Raw genomic sequence first — 20,942 nt, 5'->3', positions numbered from 1 at the left:
TGAAATAAAGCTTGACACACGTCAGTATATGTAAGCTGTTTGCTTTCTCACAGAACAGAGGGACTCTGCCGCCTGATTGAATTATGGGTGGCAGACTAAATGAACTTTTCTGTGTGTTGTCCCTTTAACACACTAACACCTGGGGCGATTTAAATGACAGCACACTGTCTAACCACTTACTTTAATACACACTTTAATTTCAGTTTTACCGATCCAAGTTTTTGCTCTGTTGAACCTAAAAGTGTAGTTTTACCTTTCAAAATGCATATTCTTGTTATTTTTAAGTATACATTTTCATTTGTGTAGGGATTTAGAATGAGATCATCTGGCATTAAGTATATTCTGAAATTTTACATTAAACTAACTAAAGAACAAAACTTCATATTAATATATTGAAATAATCTGTGATAAACTGAGTGAACTGTTACTGTTGCAATAGATTTAAAACACACACAGCCATGTTACAAAATGCCTTCTACCAACATCCTGCAACTTAAAATAGGAAGCATTAAAATTCTGACCACTGCTAACAAACTTTCTGTTGTAAAATGTGTTTAGGACACTCTGTGCCTCACACAGTATGTGACAGTGATCAGTGCGACAGGAAGAATGTGGGCTGTAATATTCTGGGTAGTGAGCTGTGAGTAATGATTATTTTTTATCATCTGCTAGATATTTAAATGTTTTTTATTTTGTATTGTTAAGATCGAAACTACAATTAATCCAAAATTAAACATCATACTTCTGGCACCTTATGAAGATGCAATGTTTTAGATTATTTTGTTATATGCAATAGTTTATTAAATTAAAACTATTCTAAATCCAGCAATGAGTAATATTTAAATTTTTTGTTTTATTTCTTTATTTATTTTAAGAAGAGACCCAAACCCCCTTTCCACATTCATTCATTATTTATTATTATTAAGCAACCCAAGATGTCCCTAAATTGCAAAATCATGGAGGGTACAGCTTAAAATGACTGCATATTCAGTTTTTCATGTATTCTTTCCTCGGTTATCATTATTATTATTATTTTCTTCTTGTCAGCTTATATAGGTTGTCTGCAATGTAACGCAAAAACTGACTAAAAGCTAATGGAAATGTGAATAAATAGATTTTTGTTCAAAAACAATTATTTACAGTAGTAGTATAGTCACAATTATTAACTATTATGGGCACATCAAAATGCCAGACAGCTGCCAGACTGTTTTGACTAAATAGTACAAATGTCACATTTAAAGAGTTGCAATAGTAATTCATCAATTCATAAGCAACAATGAATAACTTTTTTTTGCATTTGAATGTATAACATCATTTTTATAAAAAGGTACAGTAAAAGATTTTTGAATATTTAATTTAAAGGGCTCATAAAATATTGCCTTGTAACATATATATGCATATATATATATATATAGAGAGAGAGAGAGAGAGAGAGAGAGAGAGAGAGAGAGAGAGAGAGAGAGAGAGAGAGAGAGAGAGAGAGAAAGAGAAAGAGAGAGAGGTAGAAAGAGAGAGAGAGAGAAAGAGAGAGAGAGAGAGAGAGAGAGAGAGAAAGAGAAAGAGAGAGAGGTAGAAAGAGAGAGAGAGAGAGAGAGAGAGAGAGAGCTAAATATATAAGGGTGTCACACTACCAGTCCTGCCTTACAGATCCCACACCCAGAATCTGAGTCTAAAGTCTGGCTGTGATCGTCTGTGTGGAGTCTGCATGGCTTTTTCATTTGTCCCATACCCCCAAAATGTGCATGTTAGGCTCAATTGTGATTCCAAATAAAACTCTGTACAGTGTGCGTGTTGGTGTGTGTGTGCGTGCGCTCCATACAATGGGTCATATTCCAGGTTGTTTTCTCCCTTAAATCCAGCTTCACTGGGATAGATTCCTGTCTCTATGATCCTGGATTGGATTATGTGGTGTTTAAGAATGACTTATATACACACACACACACACAATAAAATATACAGTATATAATGATAAAACCACAAAAAAAGTTTCACTTAAAACAACAACAATGGAGGGTTTTAGTGCATGATACTGGAATGAAAGCATTTCCCCAAACATTTTGCCCAAGAATAATTATCTTATTTACAGCCCTCTTCTTCTCAGAGACCTAAGAAAATGTCAATCTGTTAATAAAAAATCACTGCTTAGAGGTGGAATTCACATTTTTGCAGCATAATGTTAAACAAAAGGGTGTTCTCAGACTGGAAAATAGTTTTCGACATTTTTTACTCCCCAGAGTGACCTGGTCACACAGAGCCTAGTGATGCTGCCTCACAGCTAAAGCAAATGTGTGGCTTCACTTTAGCTGCTACATTATGTACCGTAAATGGTAAATAAAACATACATTTCTTATGTTCTCATTTTCCATTGGGATAGAATAAATAATTGTTTATTTACAGCATTATTTGTTTCATTATTATTATTTATTTTTGAACACAAAAATTATTTTGTACCAGTAATGGCGTACTGCACAATAACGTGCAGTGAATCCACTTGGCTTCAGCATTCCTAGTTTCCATCCTCTTTCTCTGTACATTTATCATTCGTTTGCTCAGAGGTTGATGCCCTTGCTACTTCCTGAGCAGCTCTTCTTTTCTCCACCCTAGCAGCCCGCTTCTTCTCTTCTATCGTCAGCATCTTTTCTCTTAAAACAGATTAAGTCAGTATTTGTGTTGCGGTTACTTAGTTCGTTTTCTTTAATTTTTCACTTAAGCTGGCACTTAAGTCTTCAATCTGCCTCAAAAATTATTTAAGATATTAAGAGGTAGGGGAAGTGACGGCGAAGGTGGTAAGGATGAGAATGGCACCCGTACACATGCGCCACACGGCCACCCTGCTGGCCGCTGCTGAGAGTTGATTCTCCAATAAAATAAAATAAAAATAAAAAGAGGAATAACCGTGGAGGTCAATCATCACCCCAAAAGCGGACAGTAGAGGTCACATAGTTTATGTGTACCAAATTTCAGGTCAATAGGTCAAATGGTTTGCAAGCTACAGGTCATTTAAAATCCTGGACAGACAAACAAACAGCCATGGTAGCGTATTATATAAGAAGATAGGATAAATCTGGGGGATGCAGTCATTAGTGTTGCTGCCTCACAACTCCAATGTCCACCAATCAGTCATTGTCTCCCCATTCTCACCATGTCGGAGTCGACTTTTCTTCCTCCATAAGACTATAAGATATGTGTGTCAAATTCATTGACATTTGTAAATTGTCCCCGTATAAAAATGGGTACTGTATCTGTATCTGGTATCAGGCTTGGGCCCAGTGCTGCAAAGCCTCCAAATACTGTGAATTGGATACAAGGGTTTGGGAAAGTTGGGTTATATTTATAATAATCAGAGTAATATGTAATTAGTGATTAGCAATATGTTAATTAGTTCAAAAGTTGATGGTCAGAGGTTATTTATAACTTTTTTATATTTTAAATTTACACTTAACTTTATTCTAAATTTATTTTTAACTTTTTTTTTTAATTATCCATCGACTTTTCAGTGCATACAGTAAACTCATAATATTTTGTTCAATTAATATGTTACCTAAACTTTATTTTGTTTGTTGCAGTGTTGACTACAGTGAGCATTTCAGACAAGCAACCAGGTAGGAAACTTTCAAATATTCTAGTCACCCACCAGACTTAAAAGGAATCTCCTCTCAGGTGTAGAGAAGCAGTGCGCAGGAGTCCATGCCGACTCAATTCAACTCTCAGGCGGCCGCTGAAGTGATGTCTTTAGGGGATTCTTGCCTGTAACTGGACCCCATTGTTAGACTAACTTTTTGTTTTCTTAGTTTTAGACTCAAACTGTGAATTCTAGCCTTATTAAAAGACATGAAATTAACATTGCCATGAATTAATGTAGCATTAATAGTCCACGATGAGTTTACTCTCCAAGTGAGTTTATTTGCATTGGGCTATCATTTTTATAAGCATTCTGTCTTAAATTGAATTAAGAGTGACACCGTCAGGGGTCATAGCATAGACCAGGAGTGCCCAATACGTCGATCACGATCGATCGGTAGATAGCAAAGGTGGTGCAGGTAGATCGCGTTGCATTCCAAAATTTTTTTTTAAAGGTTAGTCTATCATATATCCTCCCTATGGCATTTGCCACTTGATTGACATACAGGGCGGCCAGTCTGAGATCTTTTTTCTAACACACTGGTCATCCCGCACGCACGATCAAACACGCGAGCTACTGCAAAACTCCAGCTATCTAAGTGATCTAGTTAGCCTTCCAATTTATATCGACTAAAGAAGGGATTAAAAAAAATGTTTAGGGAGGGTATGGGCTGGATGTGAAATTGGAAGAGGATTTTTTTCTCATAATGTCACAATCAAAGTGCGTTTGTCTGATGTGTCAATCTTTCATTGCTATTCCAAAGAAGGAAAATGTGGAAAGGCACTTTGGAACTGTTCATAAAAACTACGAAACTGACTTCCTTCCGAAAAGCGATCTGAGAAAGAGAAAGAAGAGGGAACTAAAATTGCAGTTAATCGGACAGCCGTCATTTTTCACTCGGCTGATTTGAAAAGCTCCTTGACTGCATTATTCGGCTCTACTTATTTATACGAGTCAGCCTTTTCCCACATGAAGATTATTAAATCCAAATACTGTCGTGACCATAAATGTATTGAATTGTATTGCAAATACTCTGTGGACGACGTTGTTGCCTATTATTATCTCTGAACTGGACTATGACTTGTCGGACTCAAGTTTTTGATACAAGCGACCGGTCCCCAGCTGGTCGTGGTGATGACAAAGTTCGCCAGGGAGAACTGCCACTTAACAATGATAAGAGTTAGAAACCAAATTGTAATGCACTGCGACCGCATCCCAGCCATGCAGCAAGCAAGCCGCACATTCTTGGCAAACTGACAGCCACAGCTTGCAGCAACAGACGTTTCATTTTGACTTCTGAGTGAAACCATTGCTTTTTGGAAAAAAAATATTCAGCCCTCAAAGAGCTAAGGATAGCAGGATTAAGTGTGAAGCACTTTCAGACAAGAAGTGCAAAAAGGCACCAATTTAGTGGTTGACAACCAGAGATATAAAGTACCATCTTGCAAATTAGCCCCTAGGTTTATTGGCCTATATGTGATTAGACATTGGGTTGTCCGTATCTTATAGTTTACCTTTGCCCGCTCATTTTAAGATCCACTCCACTTTGCATGTTCCTAGGTTAGGACCAGTTTGTAGTAGCCCATATTACATTACACATTCATCCCCACAGCTGTTTCTATAAATGGTACTGAGGAGTATGAGGCAATATACTGTACAGTGAATTCTAGAAAAGAAGTGTCGACAGTAAAATATCTGGTGCACTGAAAGGGGTATGGTTGGCAGGATCTTCCTGGGTCAAGTTTAATGCCTTCTGATTCAGTTTTTTTAATTGTTTCCCTTGGAAACCGTATAGATGCGTCCTTACGATTAATCTTTGACAGGAGGTTATGTCATAATTAGGATTGAAAATTGAGGTCTTACAGTCTTTTACTGTTATGGAAGCCATTTCTGTGTAACGTTGTCAAGGTCACATCCTGCATTTCTAGGGGTGTGGACTCCGGGGTCATGACTTCAGATTAATGATCAGATTAGACAAAAGGTAAGCCTTTGCACTGAGCCTTGCCCGATCTGCGGATAAAACTTTCTAAACCTCTTCGAATTATCTTTGTGATTAATTTTCATGTCTGGTTTTTGACTTCTTGCCTGATTATTGACTGTGACTTTTGCCTTTCATCCGGGTTTCTGTTGCTTCGTTTAATGCTTATTTTCATTTGTTTTGCCTTTTGTACGTATCACCTGGTTGAACTCAAGAAACTAGTTATCTGTTTTCCTGCTGAGTCTGGACAACTGGTATATACAGAGGAAGGCCTTTGCTGTTTCATTCTTTATTTCTATTGCTTAGTGCTTTTTAGGGAGAATATTAACATCTCAGGCAACTTTCTTTATTTTCTCTGTCAATAAAATACTCTTTGATGTTGAGTCTATTAGAAATTTTTTTTTTTTGTGTAGCTGAGTTGTGAAGGTCATGAAAGTAATAGATCAGAGAAATGATTTCATTCCAACATTATATTCTCTTTTCTCAGAACTACAGAAACCTGTGCTGACTCAGGTCCCCAAACTGGATGAGGTATACACTGAAGAGAAAGTGACCTTGACGTGTGACATTGGAGAAGGTTGGCAATATCACTGGTTTAAAAACAATGTGAAGATTCAAGAGAATGCTTCTACTGACAGATATTTTACTGGGAAACAGTACATTTTCAGTGAAAGGACAGATTCTTTGGTGGTGGAATACACGTGCCAGGGATATAGAGTAGAAGACAATTCTTCCTTTTCCCAAAAGAGTGACGCTGTAATTATAAGAGTCATTGGTAAGTGAATCAACTATCATAATCTTTAACCTCTTTATCGTCTTTTTTTCTTTCTTTTGAAACTTGTAACATTTGCAATACACCAGATTACTAATTAAATAAAAAGGGAGAAGGGAAGACATAGAGAGAGAGAAAGAGGGAGAGACATCGCAATGTTTGCTTCAGGAGAACACTGGATTCATAAACCCCCACTCTTGTAGCCCGCTGACAGTCGCATTCTTTCACTTATTTCATCCACCACATGAGAAACTTCACTTACGTTCAAGTGGTTTTCTGAACACAGAAAAAGCATCGGAGCAATGAGATGATGAAGAAAAACGATGATTGTGTAGCCAATGTGAGATTTTAAGCCCACAAAAGATAGATCGGGTACTTATTACCAAGATGGCATTGTGACTCTGTGTTTCTTTATTATCTACTGTAATTTATTTTTTGATATTTTCAAAAGTGCTTATGTTGTGTTTCTGGCTGTGTATTCATTTTATTGTTATTTTAGTGATCATAGGACCGTTAGTCATGCACAGAATGGGCCTCACACAATTCAGCAATTAGGAGGGTGTGACTTTAATTTTAATAAAGGAGCAGCTCTCTGCATTTGCTGGTCAAAAGGGGGATTCTCTTAAAATTATAAAAGCAGAAGTCATTATTTTAAGGAACAAACTTTGAGAAATCTGCTTTACTTTATTTTGTTTCTTTTCTTCCAACTGATTACAGAAGGATGGGATGCATGAGAATGCCCCTAATCCACACCATGCTTGAATGTGCACCACAGATCACAATATGCACTCAGGCTGGTGGTCCAGAACATGATCTTCAGGTAGAGTGAAGATAGTTTTAGATAAGGCCTCCAAGCTTCTTCCATCATGCCACATATTTCTGTGAATTTGTTGTAAGAGATCTGCATGGTGCTGTGGCTTTACTTCAGTGGGTTTGTATGCAGAAAGCCTATGTGACTTTCGCCGGAATTTTGCCAAGATTGCTTATTATTTCATTTTAAAAGATGCTGTTATGAATTTAAAGTATAGTTACAAAATCAACCTAATTGTCAATGCCAACATATTTGTGAAACTAATAAAATTACACATCATATATTTACCGTATACTTGCATATATCCATATCTTATGGCAGCAGACTCTGGACAAACCAGCATATTAATTCTGTTAGACCTCAGTGCAGCATTTGACACTGTCAGACATGACATTCTACTGTCTAGAATGGAGAACATGCTGGGTATCTCTGGCACTGCCCTCCAGTGGTTCAAGTCCTATCTGACTGATAGGCAAGAGTTTGTTAGTCTTGGTAACAGCAGATCCAGCTCGGCGCCAGTCACACAAGGAGTTCCTCAGGGCTCTGTCCTTGGCCCTCTTCTCTTCTGTATTTATATGCTCCCCCTTGGCCATATTATTCGTAGCTATGGACTGGGCTATCATTTTTATGCAGATGATACTCAACTCTACTTCAATGTTAAAAGTGGAACTTCCTCAGAGCTTTCTCAGCTCACAACCTGCCTTAGTGAAATTAAAACCTGGATGGAGCAGAACTCTTTGAAATTAAACTGCAACAAAACTGAACTCCTGCAAATTGGGACTAAAATGCAGCTTAATAAAATTAGCTCCTTCCCAGTCCATCTTGGTGGTGATCTCATCAGACCTGCCTCTACTGCAAAGAATCTTGGTGTCATTTTTGATTCCTCCCTTTCTTACTCCACTCACATAAATCACATTAAGAAACTTTCCTACTTTCACCTCCGTAACATATCCCGTGTACGCTCCTTCCTTTCCTTTTCTAATGCTGAGAAACTTGTCCATGCTTTTATCACATCCGCATAGATTATTGTAACTCGCTGCTGGCAGGTGCCCCTTCTAATCTTATATCACAGCTCCAGCTTATTCAAAACTCAGCTGCAAGAGTTCTTACTCGAACCAGCAGCAGCGAGCACATCACACCCATCCTGCTTCACCTTCACTGGCTCCCTGTCTCTTACAGAATCGAATATAAAATCCTACTAATAACCTACAAAGCCTTAAATAACCTCGCGCCAAACTACATCAGTGACCTTCTCCATCACTATGTGCCTGCCCGTCCACTAAGGTCCTCTGATTCTGGCAATCTTGTTGTGCCCCACACTAATCTTCACTCCATGGGTGACAGGGCCTTCAGCTGTATAGCGCCCAGACTCTGGAATGACCTACCAAAATTAATCAGGTCAGCTGACTCCATGAATTCTTTTAAAAACAACTCAAAACTCATCTGTTCAGGAAGGCTTTTAGCTCTATTTGACTTCATTCCCCTTCTCTCAGTTTACCTCTCTGTCAAGATGCTCATGTAACCTGTATGTGTGTGCTAGACCATCAGTTCTGTTGTCTGTTAGGCTTTCTCTGAGTTTACTGTCTTAATCTTCTTATTTATTAATTTGCTTTGTACTATGCTATATACTGTATACCCTGCCGTTCTTTCTTATATTCTGTAAGTGCCTTGAGCATGGGAAAGGCGCTATATAAATAAAATGTATTATTATTATTATTATTATTATCCATCTTCTATTATCCTTATGTTATAAATAAATTGTATTATTTGGTTTATTGCAGCAAGCATCCATCCATCCTCTAACCTGCTGAATCCGAACACAGGGTCACGGGGGTCTGCTGGAGCCAATCCCAGCCAACACAGGGCACAAGGCAGGAACCAATCCTGGGCAGGGTGCCAACCCACCGCAGGACACATACAAACACACACTAGGGCCAATTTAGAATTGCCAATCCACCTAACCTGCATGTCTTTGGATTGTGGGAGGAAACCGGAGCGCCCGGAGGAAACCCACGCAGACACGGGGAGAACATGCCAACTCCACACAGGGAGGAGCCGGGAAGCGAACCCGGGTCTCCTAACTGCAAGGCAGCAGCGCTACCACTGTGCCACCGTGCCGCCCTGCAGCAAGCATGTCTGGGTTATTTGTTGACCACTTTGGATTACAACAGAGAAAGTTAAAGTTATTTAATGTCGACTTTCACTGATTTATGAACCTCATTCATAAATTGTATAGATCTCTTCATATTTCTGGGATCCCGGCTGAAATGTGAAACAGAGATCATCAGGTGGGCAGAAATGAAAAGCTGCATATATGCTACATTATTTAAATAATTACTAGCATTGCCAAAGATTTCACTGATAATGAACTGATTGATTAACATTGATCATTCAGTTCTTTCTTCTCACAACATATAGCATCCCCACCAAAAATATATTTTTTCTACATGTTACTAGCCCCATTTACTTTGTGGTGGCCAAGAAAAAAATGTAATCTCGTGTTTTCATGCAGAATGGAGAGAAAAAAAGTTAATAGAAGCCAATAGTGACCAATGCTGTACAATGGCAAAGTGAAAAACGCTCATGGGGAAAAAAAAGCATGGTATTTTAAATACGAGTTTCTCTTTTGGAACCTTTGACTTTTTGTTGGACCTTTAGATTGACTAACTTTTTCCTATTTTTGATTACTTAGGAGTGTCAAACTCTACGTTTGTCTAATTAGCAGCCAGTTCTTGCTCTTAAAGAAATGTGTTCAATGGATTGTTAGCATGCTCATTCAGTCACAACAGATATTTCCAGAACTGTTTTTCTGATAATACCTTTAAAGTATTTGCAGATCCGTATTCTCAGACCTTCACTTTTTTCTTTTCAAAAATTGCATTGAAACATATTGTTAGCTGGGTATCTGGTTGCTTGCTTTCTATCTCAGTATTGTTTGGCTACAGATTAAGGGAAAAAGAAACCAGAGTTCAGACTGTAAATAGCAACCAATTTAAAAATTAAGACCATTGAAGTCTATAATTGTCTACTAGTTCAGAAAGCAAGTCGAATAGAAATCTGCAGCTACTGTACTGTGGCCATTCAGGATTAACACTCCTGCTCTACACTGTTGTTCTATTCATAACATACTCATTATTTTCACTTGTTGCATTCCTCAAACCATAAAAAGCAGCGATGGGTCACTTATTTGTGTGTTGCTATTAACAGATGTCAGAATTCATCCTACAAATAATAGCAAAAAAAAAAAAAATGAAAAATGAATTAACTAGTAATAATATCAAATGAGATGGGGGTAGAGGTTGCAAGCATCAGTGAAATATTCAGCATCAGATCTTTTGCAATGTCTTTTCAGTTTCTCATTGGATTAGCGTCAGGCCACAGGTTTTAGGACTGTGTTTTAGTCTGATCCTATTCTGTTTCTTTGCAGATCTGCCCAAACCCACACTGACACATTGGCCTGAATGGAGCCCTGTGTATATTGGTGAGAGTGTCACTCTGAGATGTCACAGCACCTGGAAATATTTGTGGTTCAAAGATGATAAGTGTCTCAGTGCCAGTGGTGGTCAACAGGACTATAACTACACAGTAACTGAAGACTCCGACCAAGCGGAATACAAGTGTCAAGGGTATAATGAAGAAAGAAACCTTTTTTCCCATTACAGTACCTCTTTCACACTTAAAGTAAATGGTTAGTTTCAAAACCTCATAATCTAAAACGTATGTTGAAAACTTGATATTGTGTTAAAATGTATCTTACAAGAATATATCCCATCATTTTAAGCAAGAAAGATAAAAGGATGGATATTTATATTCCAATTATATAACGATTTACAAGTATGATATTTTTGTCATACATGACACTCATATGCTGTGCATCTGGCGCAGATCTCAAAAATGAAGAGCGTGTCTTCTTAAACAGAGAAATCGATGGCAAAGAAGTCAGGATACAGCACAGGCCATGTACGCCGTCATGTTGTATGGTCAATACACCATCTCATGTTAGTACTATTTATGAAAGTTCCTTAAAGAATCAAAATAAGCATAAACTGCAACACCCATCCTCAACTAATCTGAAAGGAAAAAAAATTAAAACAATGTGCTTTATCTCACAAATGAATGGCATGTTGTAGGAAATGTTCTGATCTTACTTGTTTATTTACACATGATCATAAGCATAATATAATCTTTATTTTTGCAGAGTTACCAAAACCTGTAATCTCCCATTACCCTGAATGGACAGATTTATACTCTGGAGAGAACATGACTATCATGTGTGAGTTTGAAGAAGGCTGGCAATACCAGTGGATTAAAAATGGCAAGCCGATAAACACCCATGAAGGTGACCAAAATAAAACCGGAAGCCTCTACATTATCACTGACCCTACACAACCTAAAGAGCAGAAGTACCAGTGCCAGGGGTATAATGAGAAGCGAAAGGTATTTACAAAGAAAAGTGAGCTTGTTACTTTGAAAATAAGCGGTAAGTTTCATTCATATTTCATACATATGTCATGCATGTATATACAATATTCCTGATTTCTAATTTCAGTTCTTTACTTCAAACATTGTCATTCTAGGGCCACAATTTTAGGGTTAATATGGACATCATGTAAACTAATATTTAAGATGTGAAATCAATTTAGTCTATCTCGTAGTGTATGCAAATTTCAGATGGGAAGCGGTATTACAACACATTTTTGTCCAGTTTTTATCAGGCCTGCCTTAATGTTTTCCTAAAAGACATAAATGCATCAAGCAGGAGCGGAAATTCAAATTCAGATTCAAATTGTATTTGTGAAATCCAACTATAAACACCGTACAAACTTTAGCAAAATGCTTAGTTACAGAAGCTCAATAAGAATATAAAACAACACTCCTAACACACATAAGACCTTCTGGCTTGGATAATAACAGAGAAGCTACTGTTAATAACAGGCATGCAGGTGGCAGTAAGATTGTCAGACCGCCCCAGTTGTGGAAAAGAGTTACATTTAAAGGCATTAACATTTGAACAGATCAGGTACAGCGTGCAGTGCCTACAAACTGAACATTCTAATAGAAGTTTGGTCATTCCTATGTTCCTCTGGTTGAAGTCACCAGGGGCATCATGCATAACGCCATGCGTAGAATTCACACTAAAACATGGTGTAAGGACAAAAGCGGAAATGTTTGTACGCACAATAAAATCCAGATGCATAAATCTGTGAGTTCGCCAACTTCCACGTTCTTCCGCTCCATAAATCCCGGTCAGCATGAAAAGTAATGCACATGCATGCGCCTGCTGCCACTCCCTAAACTCCTCCCAGAATTACGCCTCTTTGAATATGCAAATCAATATAAATAGATCTTAAGCTCAGCGTTCTGTGAAAAGGCAATGGCAAAAGCACAGGGGAAATAGAAGAATTTCAGCGAATACCAAGTGGAGGAAGGGAAAAACGTACTATTTGTTGGTTTAAACAGTGGTATAAACAACAAAAGGAAGTTGATTGAGTGATATAGCATGTCGGAGAAACTCGAAAACTCGCGTTCACAAAGTCGCACAGTGCCAGAAATAAAAAAGAAGTTGTCAGATATCAAAGTCGGCTGTAAAAAGGCGAGTCGTAGCCCACCGTCTGAGTGTCATATGAAAGTTTATTAGGGTACAGAGAAAAGAAAAAAAATAGGGACACAGTGGGGAAAAAAGCTTGAAATGTCAACTTTAATCTCTAAATTTCCACTTTAATCACGTAGTTTATTTTGTCGTTAAAGTTTAACATCATAAACTTCACTTTTTAATAGTTTAATTTACTAGTTTCTCAAATCCCATTGTAACTAAAGTAGCATGTTAAATGCTTTGTTTTGTATGTGTTCTTCTTTGTGCTCTATGTGTGTGAATCACTACATGCGTCTTAAACAGGCTTTCTCTTCCTCCAACATTCGTGATATAACAGTTCTCTGAATAATTAAAATACTGAGATGTATACTTGATATCATTTTCATGATGATAGGAGTTAAAGCATGTTATTAAACATGGGAACACAGTTGCGCAGTGATTGTTCATGCCTCACGCAAGCTGCTTGCTGCTCCGTGCACGACCTTTAATGAAATAATTCTTTGCAGTAGTACTATCTCTTTCAAATGTACTAACCCCCATTTCCTGTCCTTACTTTTCTTTCTCCAAATACCCAATCGCCACACAATTAGATCTATAATAGATGTTAAGCCATCTGTAAGCTTAGAACGCCAATTCTTCAAAACTTTTAAGGAACATTGAAATATCTTCTTAGTACATGTTTCATTATTCTATCCTTCCATTGTTACGCCAGCCACAGCAAGAATACAGCACGACACAGGAACAATCCGTGAATGGATCGCCAGCTCCTTGCTAGCGCTGCGACACCGTGTCCTCACATGTTAAGTTATTAACAATATAGATTATTTAATGAAGTTAAAGTTTTATCTGTATAATACAGTAATCCCTCCTCGTTCGCGGGGGTTGCGTTCCAGAACCCCCCGCAATAAATGAAAATCCGCGAAGTAGAAACCATATGTTTGTATAGTTATTTTTATATATTTTAAGCCCTTATAAACTCTCCCACACTGTTAACGTTATTAGAGCCCTCTAGACATGAAATAACACCCTTTAGTCAAAAGTTTAAACTGTGCTCCATGACAAGACAGAGATGACAGTTCTTTGTCACAATTAAAAGAATGCAAATATATCTTTTCTTCAAAGGAGTGTCTGCATCTGGAGCAGAGAATTTAAGAGAGAGAGTGAGCACTCGCAAAGAAAAGCAAACAATCAAAAAATCAAAACGTGTCCTTTTAAGTTTGCCGAAGCACCGCAATAAAGCGGCACTTTTCAAAGGAGCATCAGTATCTTCTAGGCAAACAGCCTCTGTGCAAACAGCCCCTCTGCTAACATCTCCTCCTTTAGGCGCAGAGAACGTCAGAGAGAGAGAGAGCGAGATTAAAGCAAACAATCAAAAAATCAATATGTATGCTTTTGTGCTTTTAAATATGTCGAGCACCGCAATAAAGCGGCATTTTTAGAGGAGCGTCAGTATCTTTTAAGCAAACAGCCTCTGTGCAAACAGCACCTCTGTTCACACCCCCTCCGTCAGGCGCAGAGAATGTCAGAGAGGGTGAGAGAGACAGAGACAAGCAAACAATCAAGCACCACGCGGGAAGCATATCTTATAGCATTGAGGAGTTTTAGTTAATATGTAATACATGCTCTGATTGGGTAGCTTCTAAGCCATCCGCCAATAGCGTCCCTTGTATGAAATCAACTGGGCAAACAAACTGAGGAAGCATGTACCATAAATTAAAAGACGCATTGTCCGCAGAAATCCGCGATAGAGTGAATCCGCGAAAGTCGAAGCGCGATATAGCGAGGGATTACTGTATAATAAACATATTTTGCTGCATTTTATCTTAAAAATTAATATTGTCATCATATGTAAATACGCACTTTATAAAGTGGCTCAGGTTTTGCAATATTATAACTGTATCGCAAGTTTACAGTGAGGTGATTGTACTTATAAGTACAAACAGTACTACAAGGAGCACTTGATGGACTGATTGAGTGTGTTTATAGTTTCTTGGGATGAAACTTTTCTTGAACCGCGACGTCCCTACAGGAAAGGCTCTGAAGCATTTGCCGTATGAGAGCAGTTCAATAGACAGAATGGCTGAGGCAGCATATTCTAGATGCTGTATACCAATAATTCTCTTTCCAGTCTGCTGCTATGATTCCCCACTCAGATACAGTGATATAAATACTCTGAGTGGTGCAGTGAGAGTAATATGGAAAAAGATGATCCGCTGTGGCAATCTCTAACGGGAGCAGCTGAAAGAAGAAGAAAAAGGTGCAGTGATGCATTAAACTAATAAACAATATGCAGTTAATTTCAGTGTATTTATAAAGCCGCATCAGGGATGTGGATCTAAAAAAGAAAGGGAAACCACACAGGAACAGTAGCACTGCTTTGACGCTGGGTGTCGGCAGTTTGCAAAACCAAGCAGAGAACTTGTGTACGCCAGGGTTTTAGCTAGCGTGAAAATGTGTGTGGCTTTACGGCAAGTTTAGGATTTTATACATCGCAATTTGAGCATGGAAACGGGCTTACGCAACATTTTTGTGCATACACACCGTTTATACATGAGGCCCCAGCAGTCTACCGTTAGAATGGTTCAGTCATTAGAGTGTTGGCAACAGAGTGAATCGTTTCTGCTCTGCATTAATTGAAACTGTGCAGAAAATTCAAGAAATTATCTGGGTCTTTTGAAATATTATTAGGCAGTAGAATGAACAGGCTGTTTGCCAAATTTCAAACAATTCTTTTAAACAATCAAAACTAAGCTGAACAGAGTTTATGATACATGATGAAACATCTAGGCAAAGGGAGATTATAATTAATGTCTGTTTATCTTATAGCACCAAAATATGATCTGATCATTTAAAAATGCAACCCTTAGTTATACACTGTACACTGGTCTTACACTAATAATTATTTCCCTGACATAAGTTAAAACTTGAAGCTTTGTCAGCAATTTTATTTTATTTTAATTTATTTATTTTTATTTATTTACTTTTTAGCTGGCATTGTACAAGAAATGTTTTAAATGTTACATTTTAGAACTTTTTAAGTTGCAGAAAAAGGAACAATGATTCTTTTTAGCCTTGTCACAATAGTCCCTTGAATATGAAATTATGCTAAAGTAAAGAACAATCTCCTTCAACTGCCACAAAATTGTTTAATTCTATAAAAGTAAAATATATATACATTTTTTTAAAAAAAATCTGACACAGTACACAATAAAAAAATTGTAATTTCACAAGTTATTTTAGGAAAATAAAAGAAAAGTGTTTTTATTTTCTTCTTTATGAATATTTTTCAATGCAAAACGAATTCCCATTGTATTCTGCATTTGCTAATTTCAGTATCACTGCAATTATAGGGGTTTAAAAGTGAGTTGGACAGATGTGAATTGAAAACAAAAAATAATACATCGGAAATTCATGATGTGTTATATGTAAGGAAATGTAGGGCAAAGAGGGCATTGCCCATGCTGCTAGGTTTTAGTGGCACACCAGGCCTGTTAAGACAGAAGATATAACAGGGATGCACACATCCAGCTGTAGCAAATCCCAGTAAGATTCCTAACTATTTGACTGAGCTGTGGTTTGTACCAATCTCAGCCTGTACTTCATCTGATAACAAAAGTGTAAATCAGAGTTGAATTGACATCTTTACAAAGGTCCCTTATGACCAAAGCTGACAAATGGACACTTGAGTCTTAACAAAGAGCTATAATTCAATAAATGAAAACTGTGATGAACAAAAAAAAAAAAAACTCACCTAGAAGCAGGAAGTAATTCTGGAACTGGAAGTGACTTTGATTGATTGATTCCACTCTGAAACTGAAAAGCTGATGAGCTGCTTCTCTGTATTTGGGAGCTGAAAGCCAACAATCTCCTCTCTCTGTGGATTATAAAACTGAAATTCAGTCTGCCAAGCTAAGCATTGAGCCAAGTCTAAGAAGACTGAAAAGAAGGGAACTTCTGTATCTAACTCTTCTGGCAGGAAGAGCAACGCTTTTCCCTATGAAGTTGCAGAGGACACAGCTAAAAGGTTAAAGAACCTAGCTGAGAAAAAGCACAATACACCACAAAGGACTACATCACAAAGAGAAAGAATGCACTCCAACACAAGAAGAATCCTCCACTTGACCCTGGAGCAGATAACAAGCAACTCCGCACAACATTTGACATCAACTTGGTATTATAAAACTATTAATCTGTGCCAAGATAAATTAGAACTCTAAATAGCAAATAAACAGCCATCCTCTTTTATGTTCCATATTTGTCTGTCTAGTACATCTTGTGTCCTGTCTTATATATCAATTTATGTATATATGCATATGCAGTTATCATTATTCTATAATTTGTGTGTTTGTCAATAAATTGTATTAATCTGCTTCTTAAAACAAGTGTTCTTCAGTTACTGTACCTTGATATAAGTCTAATGGTCAAAGACCACCTTATACAACAGAGTGAGTTAAGCAAAATAAAGCAGGAGCTGTACTGAATTATTTAGTTAATTAATGGCATTGTTGAAGGCAAAATTGAAAATTAATTAACCAAGTTAAATCTGTTCCTTTTCCTACCGAAGTACAGTGTATTTTAATTATCAAATTATTAATCAACATGATAATTATAGGTTGAAGAATTTAACAAAACAGATTATTCAGCCTCAGCCTGATTGTTTATTTTTTTATGTCCATAGATCTCCCCAAACCTACGCTGAAGCGGCAGCCTGCATACAGGACTCTGTACGAGGGTGATAGTGTTTCACTGAAGTGTGAGGTGAAGGGAGTAAGCAAATATTTATGGCTGAAAGATGGTAAACTCCTTTCTTCTGAAGAGAGAGTAAATACAAATGGAGACACCTATAACATTAAAGCAGCTACACAATCGGACAATGGAGTGTACGGGTGTCAGGGGTTCATTGAAGACAGGAATGTGCACACCCCAGTCAGCAAGCCTCTGACCCTAAGCTTGTCTGGTAAGTTCCAAAGATGTGTGCAAAAACAGAATTGTACATTGTAAACAGCTATATTTCGTTTTTTTGACAATTTTAGTATTAAATGCAAAAAAGTAACAGACAATTAATTAATAACAAGAGCCAAAATCCCATTTCCTGTTAGTGACTGATTACCTCTTTTCTGTTGCTGTTTTGGAGTCTGCCTAAATGCTGATTTTCAATTCAGGCGTATTAGTGTTTTATTTTAAAAAGTACTTGACTTTGACCACAGAATGCAGTATTCACAAATCAGACCCAACAACACACACTGTTGAAAATTATCATAAGTAGGGAATTTATAAAAACGTAAGAACACCATTTGCTCCAGCGAGCATAAATGTATAGCTATCTAATAAAATGCTCCAATCTTGTGTAATTCAAATATTTGTGACAATCAGAATCATAGCTTGAGAGTTTATTCCTCACTCCCATGATCCTTTGAATGAAAAACTGTTTTCTGGTTTACTTTCATTTCTATTGATTTCTTCAATAATGTTATTAATTGACTTTAATGATGCTTTCAAATCTGGATTAGGCCCATTGGTGTCTCCGTGTTAACGGCCAGTGAGACACAGCCCCACCAGAAAAATAAGCAATACGCTTTTCTCAAAAAACTTCTCTGTTTAAGCAGATAAAATGGTACTTTACTTTTACTATTCATCTCTGCTAAATGTTTTAGATATACTGGGGGTGTTCCACATAATTTCCAGGTTTGAGATTATTTTAAATATAAGCATATTGTTTCCAGTGAATATTATTGCACTTCAGCTTGACTTTGAGCATTTATTGTTAGCTGCTGTCAACCTGTGCATGGTAACCGTCGCTCCCAACGTTTTCAGCTTCAAAGCTTTCAACTCTGTAATGGGACCTTTAGGGATCTCTGTCTCCTCTCCAACACCTCATAGGTAATGTGTGCTGAGCGCACTGCCGCAAAATGGCTCCAGTTGGATGCTGCACATTGGTGGTGGTTCAAGTGGCTCCCCCTTCTCTATGTAAAGCACTTTGAGGGTCTTGAAAAGCGCTATATAAATGCCATGTCTTCGTCATCTGTATCAGTAATGCTTTTGAATTCCTTTGAACATTTACTTCTCAAAGTTAATCTTCCAACAACCAAATTGTTCTGTTATGCGCCACTCAGATATTTTTATAAAATACCTCTTTTTCTTTCCATTTTCTAATCTTCCTTTAAAATGAATTGTAGAAACTATCTGGCAACATCTACTATATGCATTGTTTCTACCCTCTAGCACACTCTTTAAAAAACGTCACCCCCTAGATAATTTGAGGTACAGGATGGGAAGGAGAACTTTCAATCAGACATTCAGATAAAGAATAAAGCTTAACAATTGACCAGATAATCGTCTCGTGAATTTACACAAAACATTGGAGCAATTCAACCAAACATTGTAAAACACATAAATGTACATTGTATATTGTCTCAAGCTGACTAAAATGTATCCAGTGTGAACGATAGGGGGCGCCCTCGCTCCCTTGAACCCCTGTCCACGACTCCAGACACCAGGTAAAAGTCCAAATGTTGACTTTATTTTTCTCCCACAGTGCACAAAGCACACTCTTCTCCACAATACTCATACAATTCACAAATACTCAATAATAAACAATAAACCAATCCTCCAGCTCCCAGACGCGTTGCCACCCTTCCACCCAGCTCAGCTCAGCTCGTTGTCTGCGAGTTCCCAAAGTCCTTTTATACTCTCTGACCCGGAAGTGTTCTCAATCCCCAGTCCATGTGATCCTCAATCACTTCCGGGTCAGGTAAAAGCTCTTTTCTTCAACCCGGAAGTCCGTCGCTCTTCCTGTGACGAACCTCCGGGTCACAGGGCACGAAGAAGCCCTTGGTCCTCCCTGCAGCTCCCTCCTGTGGCCCCCACGGCATCCAGCAGGGCTTTGCATAAAAACTCCAATGTCCATGATGCCCTGCTGGTCTTCTGGGGACCTCCATGCTGCAAGGAGGGCTCCACCTGGCGGCTTGGGGGTATTGGCCGGGATAAATGGTCGGCCATCCATTACAGTATTCCCCAGCGACGAATTATTATTCGGGCGGCCTGCCCCGAGAGGGAAGTCTTCCTCCAAGAGGACGTCCTGGTTGAGCCTTGATTAAAACAAACATCTTGGTCCCTGGAGAACCTAGGGGGAATATTATTCCAAATTGACATCTTGTCCCCCTCTCTCCAAGGACAGTTCCGCCAAATATGGCCCAACCTTCGGCACCCGTAACACTGCCTCTGTCCTCCTGGTATTCTTCCCCTACGGGACTGAAAACAATAAGGAACTGTTAGGTCCGCCCCTTTTGCTGGGAGAGAAACCCTTTCGCCTCTACTGGTGCTTTTTCTCTTTTGCTTCTTTCCCTTTCTTGTCAGGAGACCCCCGTTTTATTTTCGGGATCTCCTGCTTAATCTGGGGCTTGTCCACAGTCTGAGTCTCTCTATTAAGTAAAGAGAGACCCTTTACTGTTTGCATCCCTTTTGATTTACAAATTACCAGCGCGGCGTCTTCAGGGCTGCCTCGCTCCGGGAGTCAGCACTGTCTAGCTGCCCCGGATCGATTAGCCCTTCCGCCGACCACTTCGGTTAACGTACCGACCTCTCTTGTAGGGTACGCCGTGTATTGGCACCCGCTACTTATTAAACGCGGGCCCGGATCACACCGCGCCCCTCTATTATATACGATACGGGTCTCGCTTACCTGTATCGCCGCATCATTCATTACGGGAGGCTCCCCACCAAATCGCCGCACGTAGGCCCTCACCTTCTCCAACGGCTCTCTGGCTGCGCTCCCAAATCCCGGCGATCTTTTCAATGGTCGTCAGGACCTGCAAGACACTCGCCACGGGCTCGATTAATTTTCGAGCTCCCGCAAGTTTATATAATTATTCATTTCGACCGGCAGAACACTCACTTCCTTGTTCGCGTTACCTGCCGACCGGGAGCCAATGAGCGCCCGCTTCAGGCACGTGCTCTGGCGGTCTCGCGGAGGCTTCTGGGACTTGGAGTTCTCAGAGGGTCGAGTTGCCTTCTTCGCGAACTGCGGTCTGCCTTTAATATTTTTGCGACATCCCGATCAGCTACTTCCCGACCCTCCTTACCTTCTTGTGGGTTGAGCGATGCCTCGCTCGCCTCCCCCTTCCCCTTCGGAAAGACCAAGTCCGTTTCTTCGGGCTCGAAGGTGCA

At 38.8% G+C, this 20,942-nt stretch overlaps 1 protein-coding gene across 1 annotated transcript in view; it reads left to right on the top strand.

Moving 5' to 3' along the window:
• The first annotated feature begins 596 nt into the window (after positions 1–596).
• Positions 597–20,942, top strand: part of LOC120518417 (Fc receptor-like protein 5) — a 41,075-nt gene continuing 20,729 nt past the window's right edge. The window contains exons 1-6 of the mRNA XM_039741200.1: positions 597–640; positions 3,567–3,602; positions 6,088–6,375; positions 10,611–10,871; positions 11,382–11,663; positions 17,455–17,733. Of these exons, the coding sequence (XP_039597134.1) occupies positions 610–640; positions 3,567–3,602; positions 6,088–6,375; positions 10,611–10,871; positions 11,382–11,663; positions 17,455–17,733 (1,177 nt within the window). The 5' untranslated portion in view covers positions 597–609. The remainder of the gene's footprint in view (positions 641–3,566; positions 3,603–6,087; positions 6,376–10,610; positions 10,872–11,381; positions 11,664–17,454; positions 17,734–20,942) is intronic.

This window comes from Polypterus senegalus, chromosome 18, assembly GCF_016835505.1.
Source record: "Polypterus senegalus isolate Bchr_013 chromosome 18, ASM1683550v1, whole genome shotgun sequence".
NCBI lineage: Eukaryota > Metazoa > Chordata > Cladistia > Polypteriformes > Polypteridae > Polypterus > Polypterus senegalus.
Note: the sequence above shows the minus strand (reverse complement) of the source record. Positions and strands in the feature narration are given on the sequence as shown.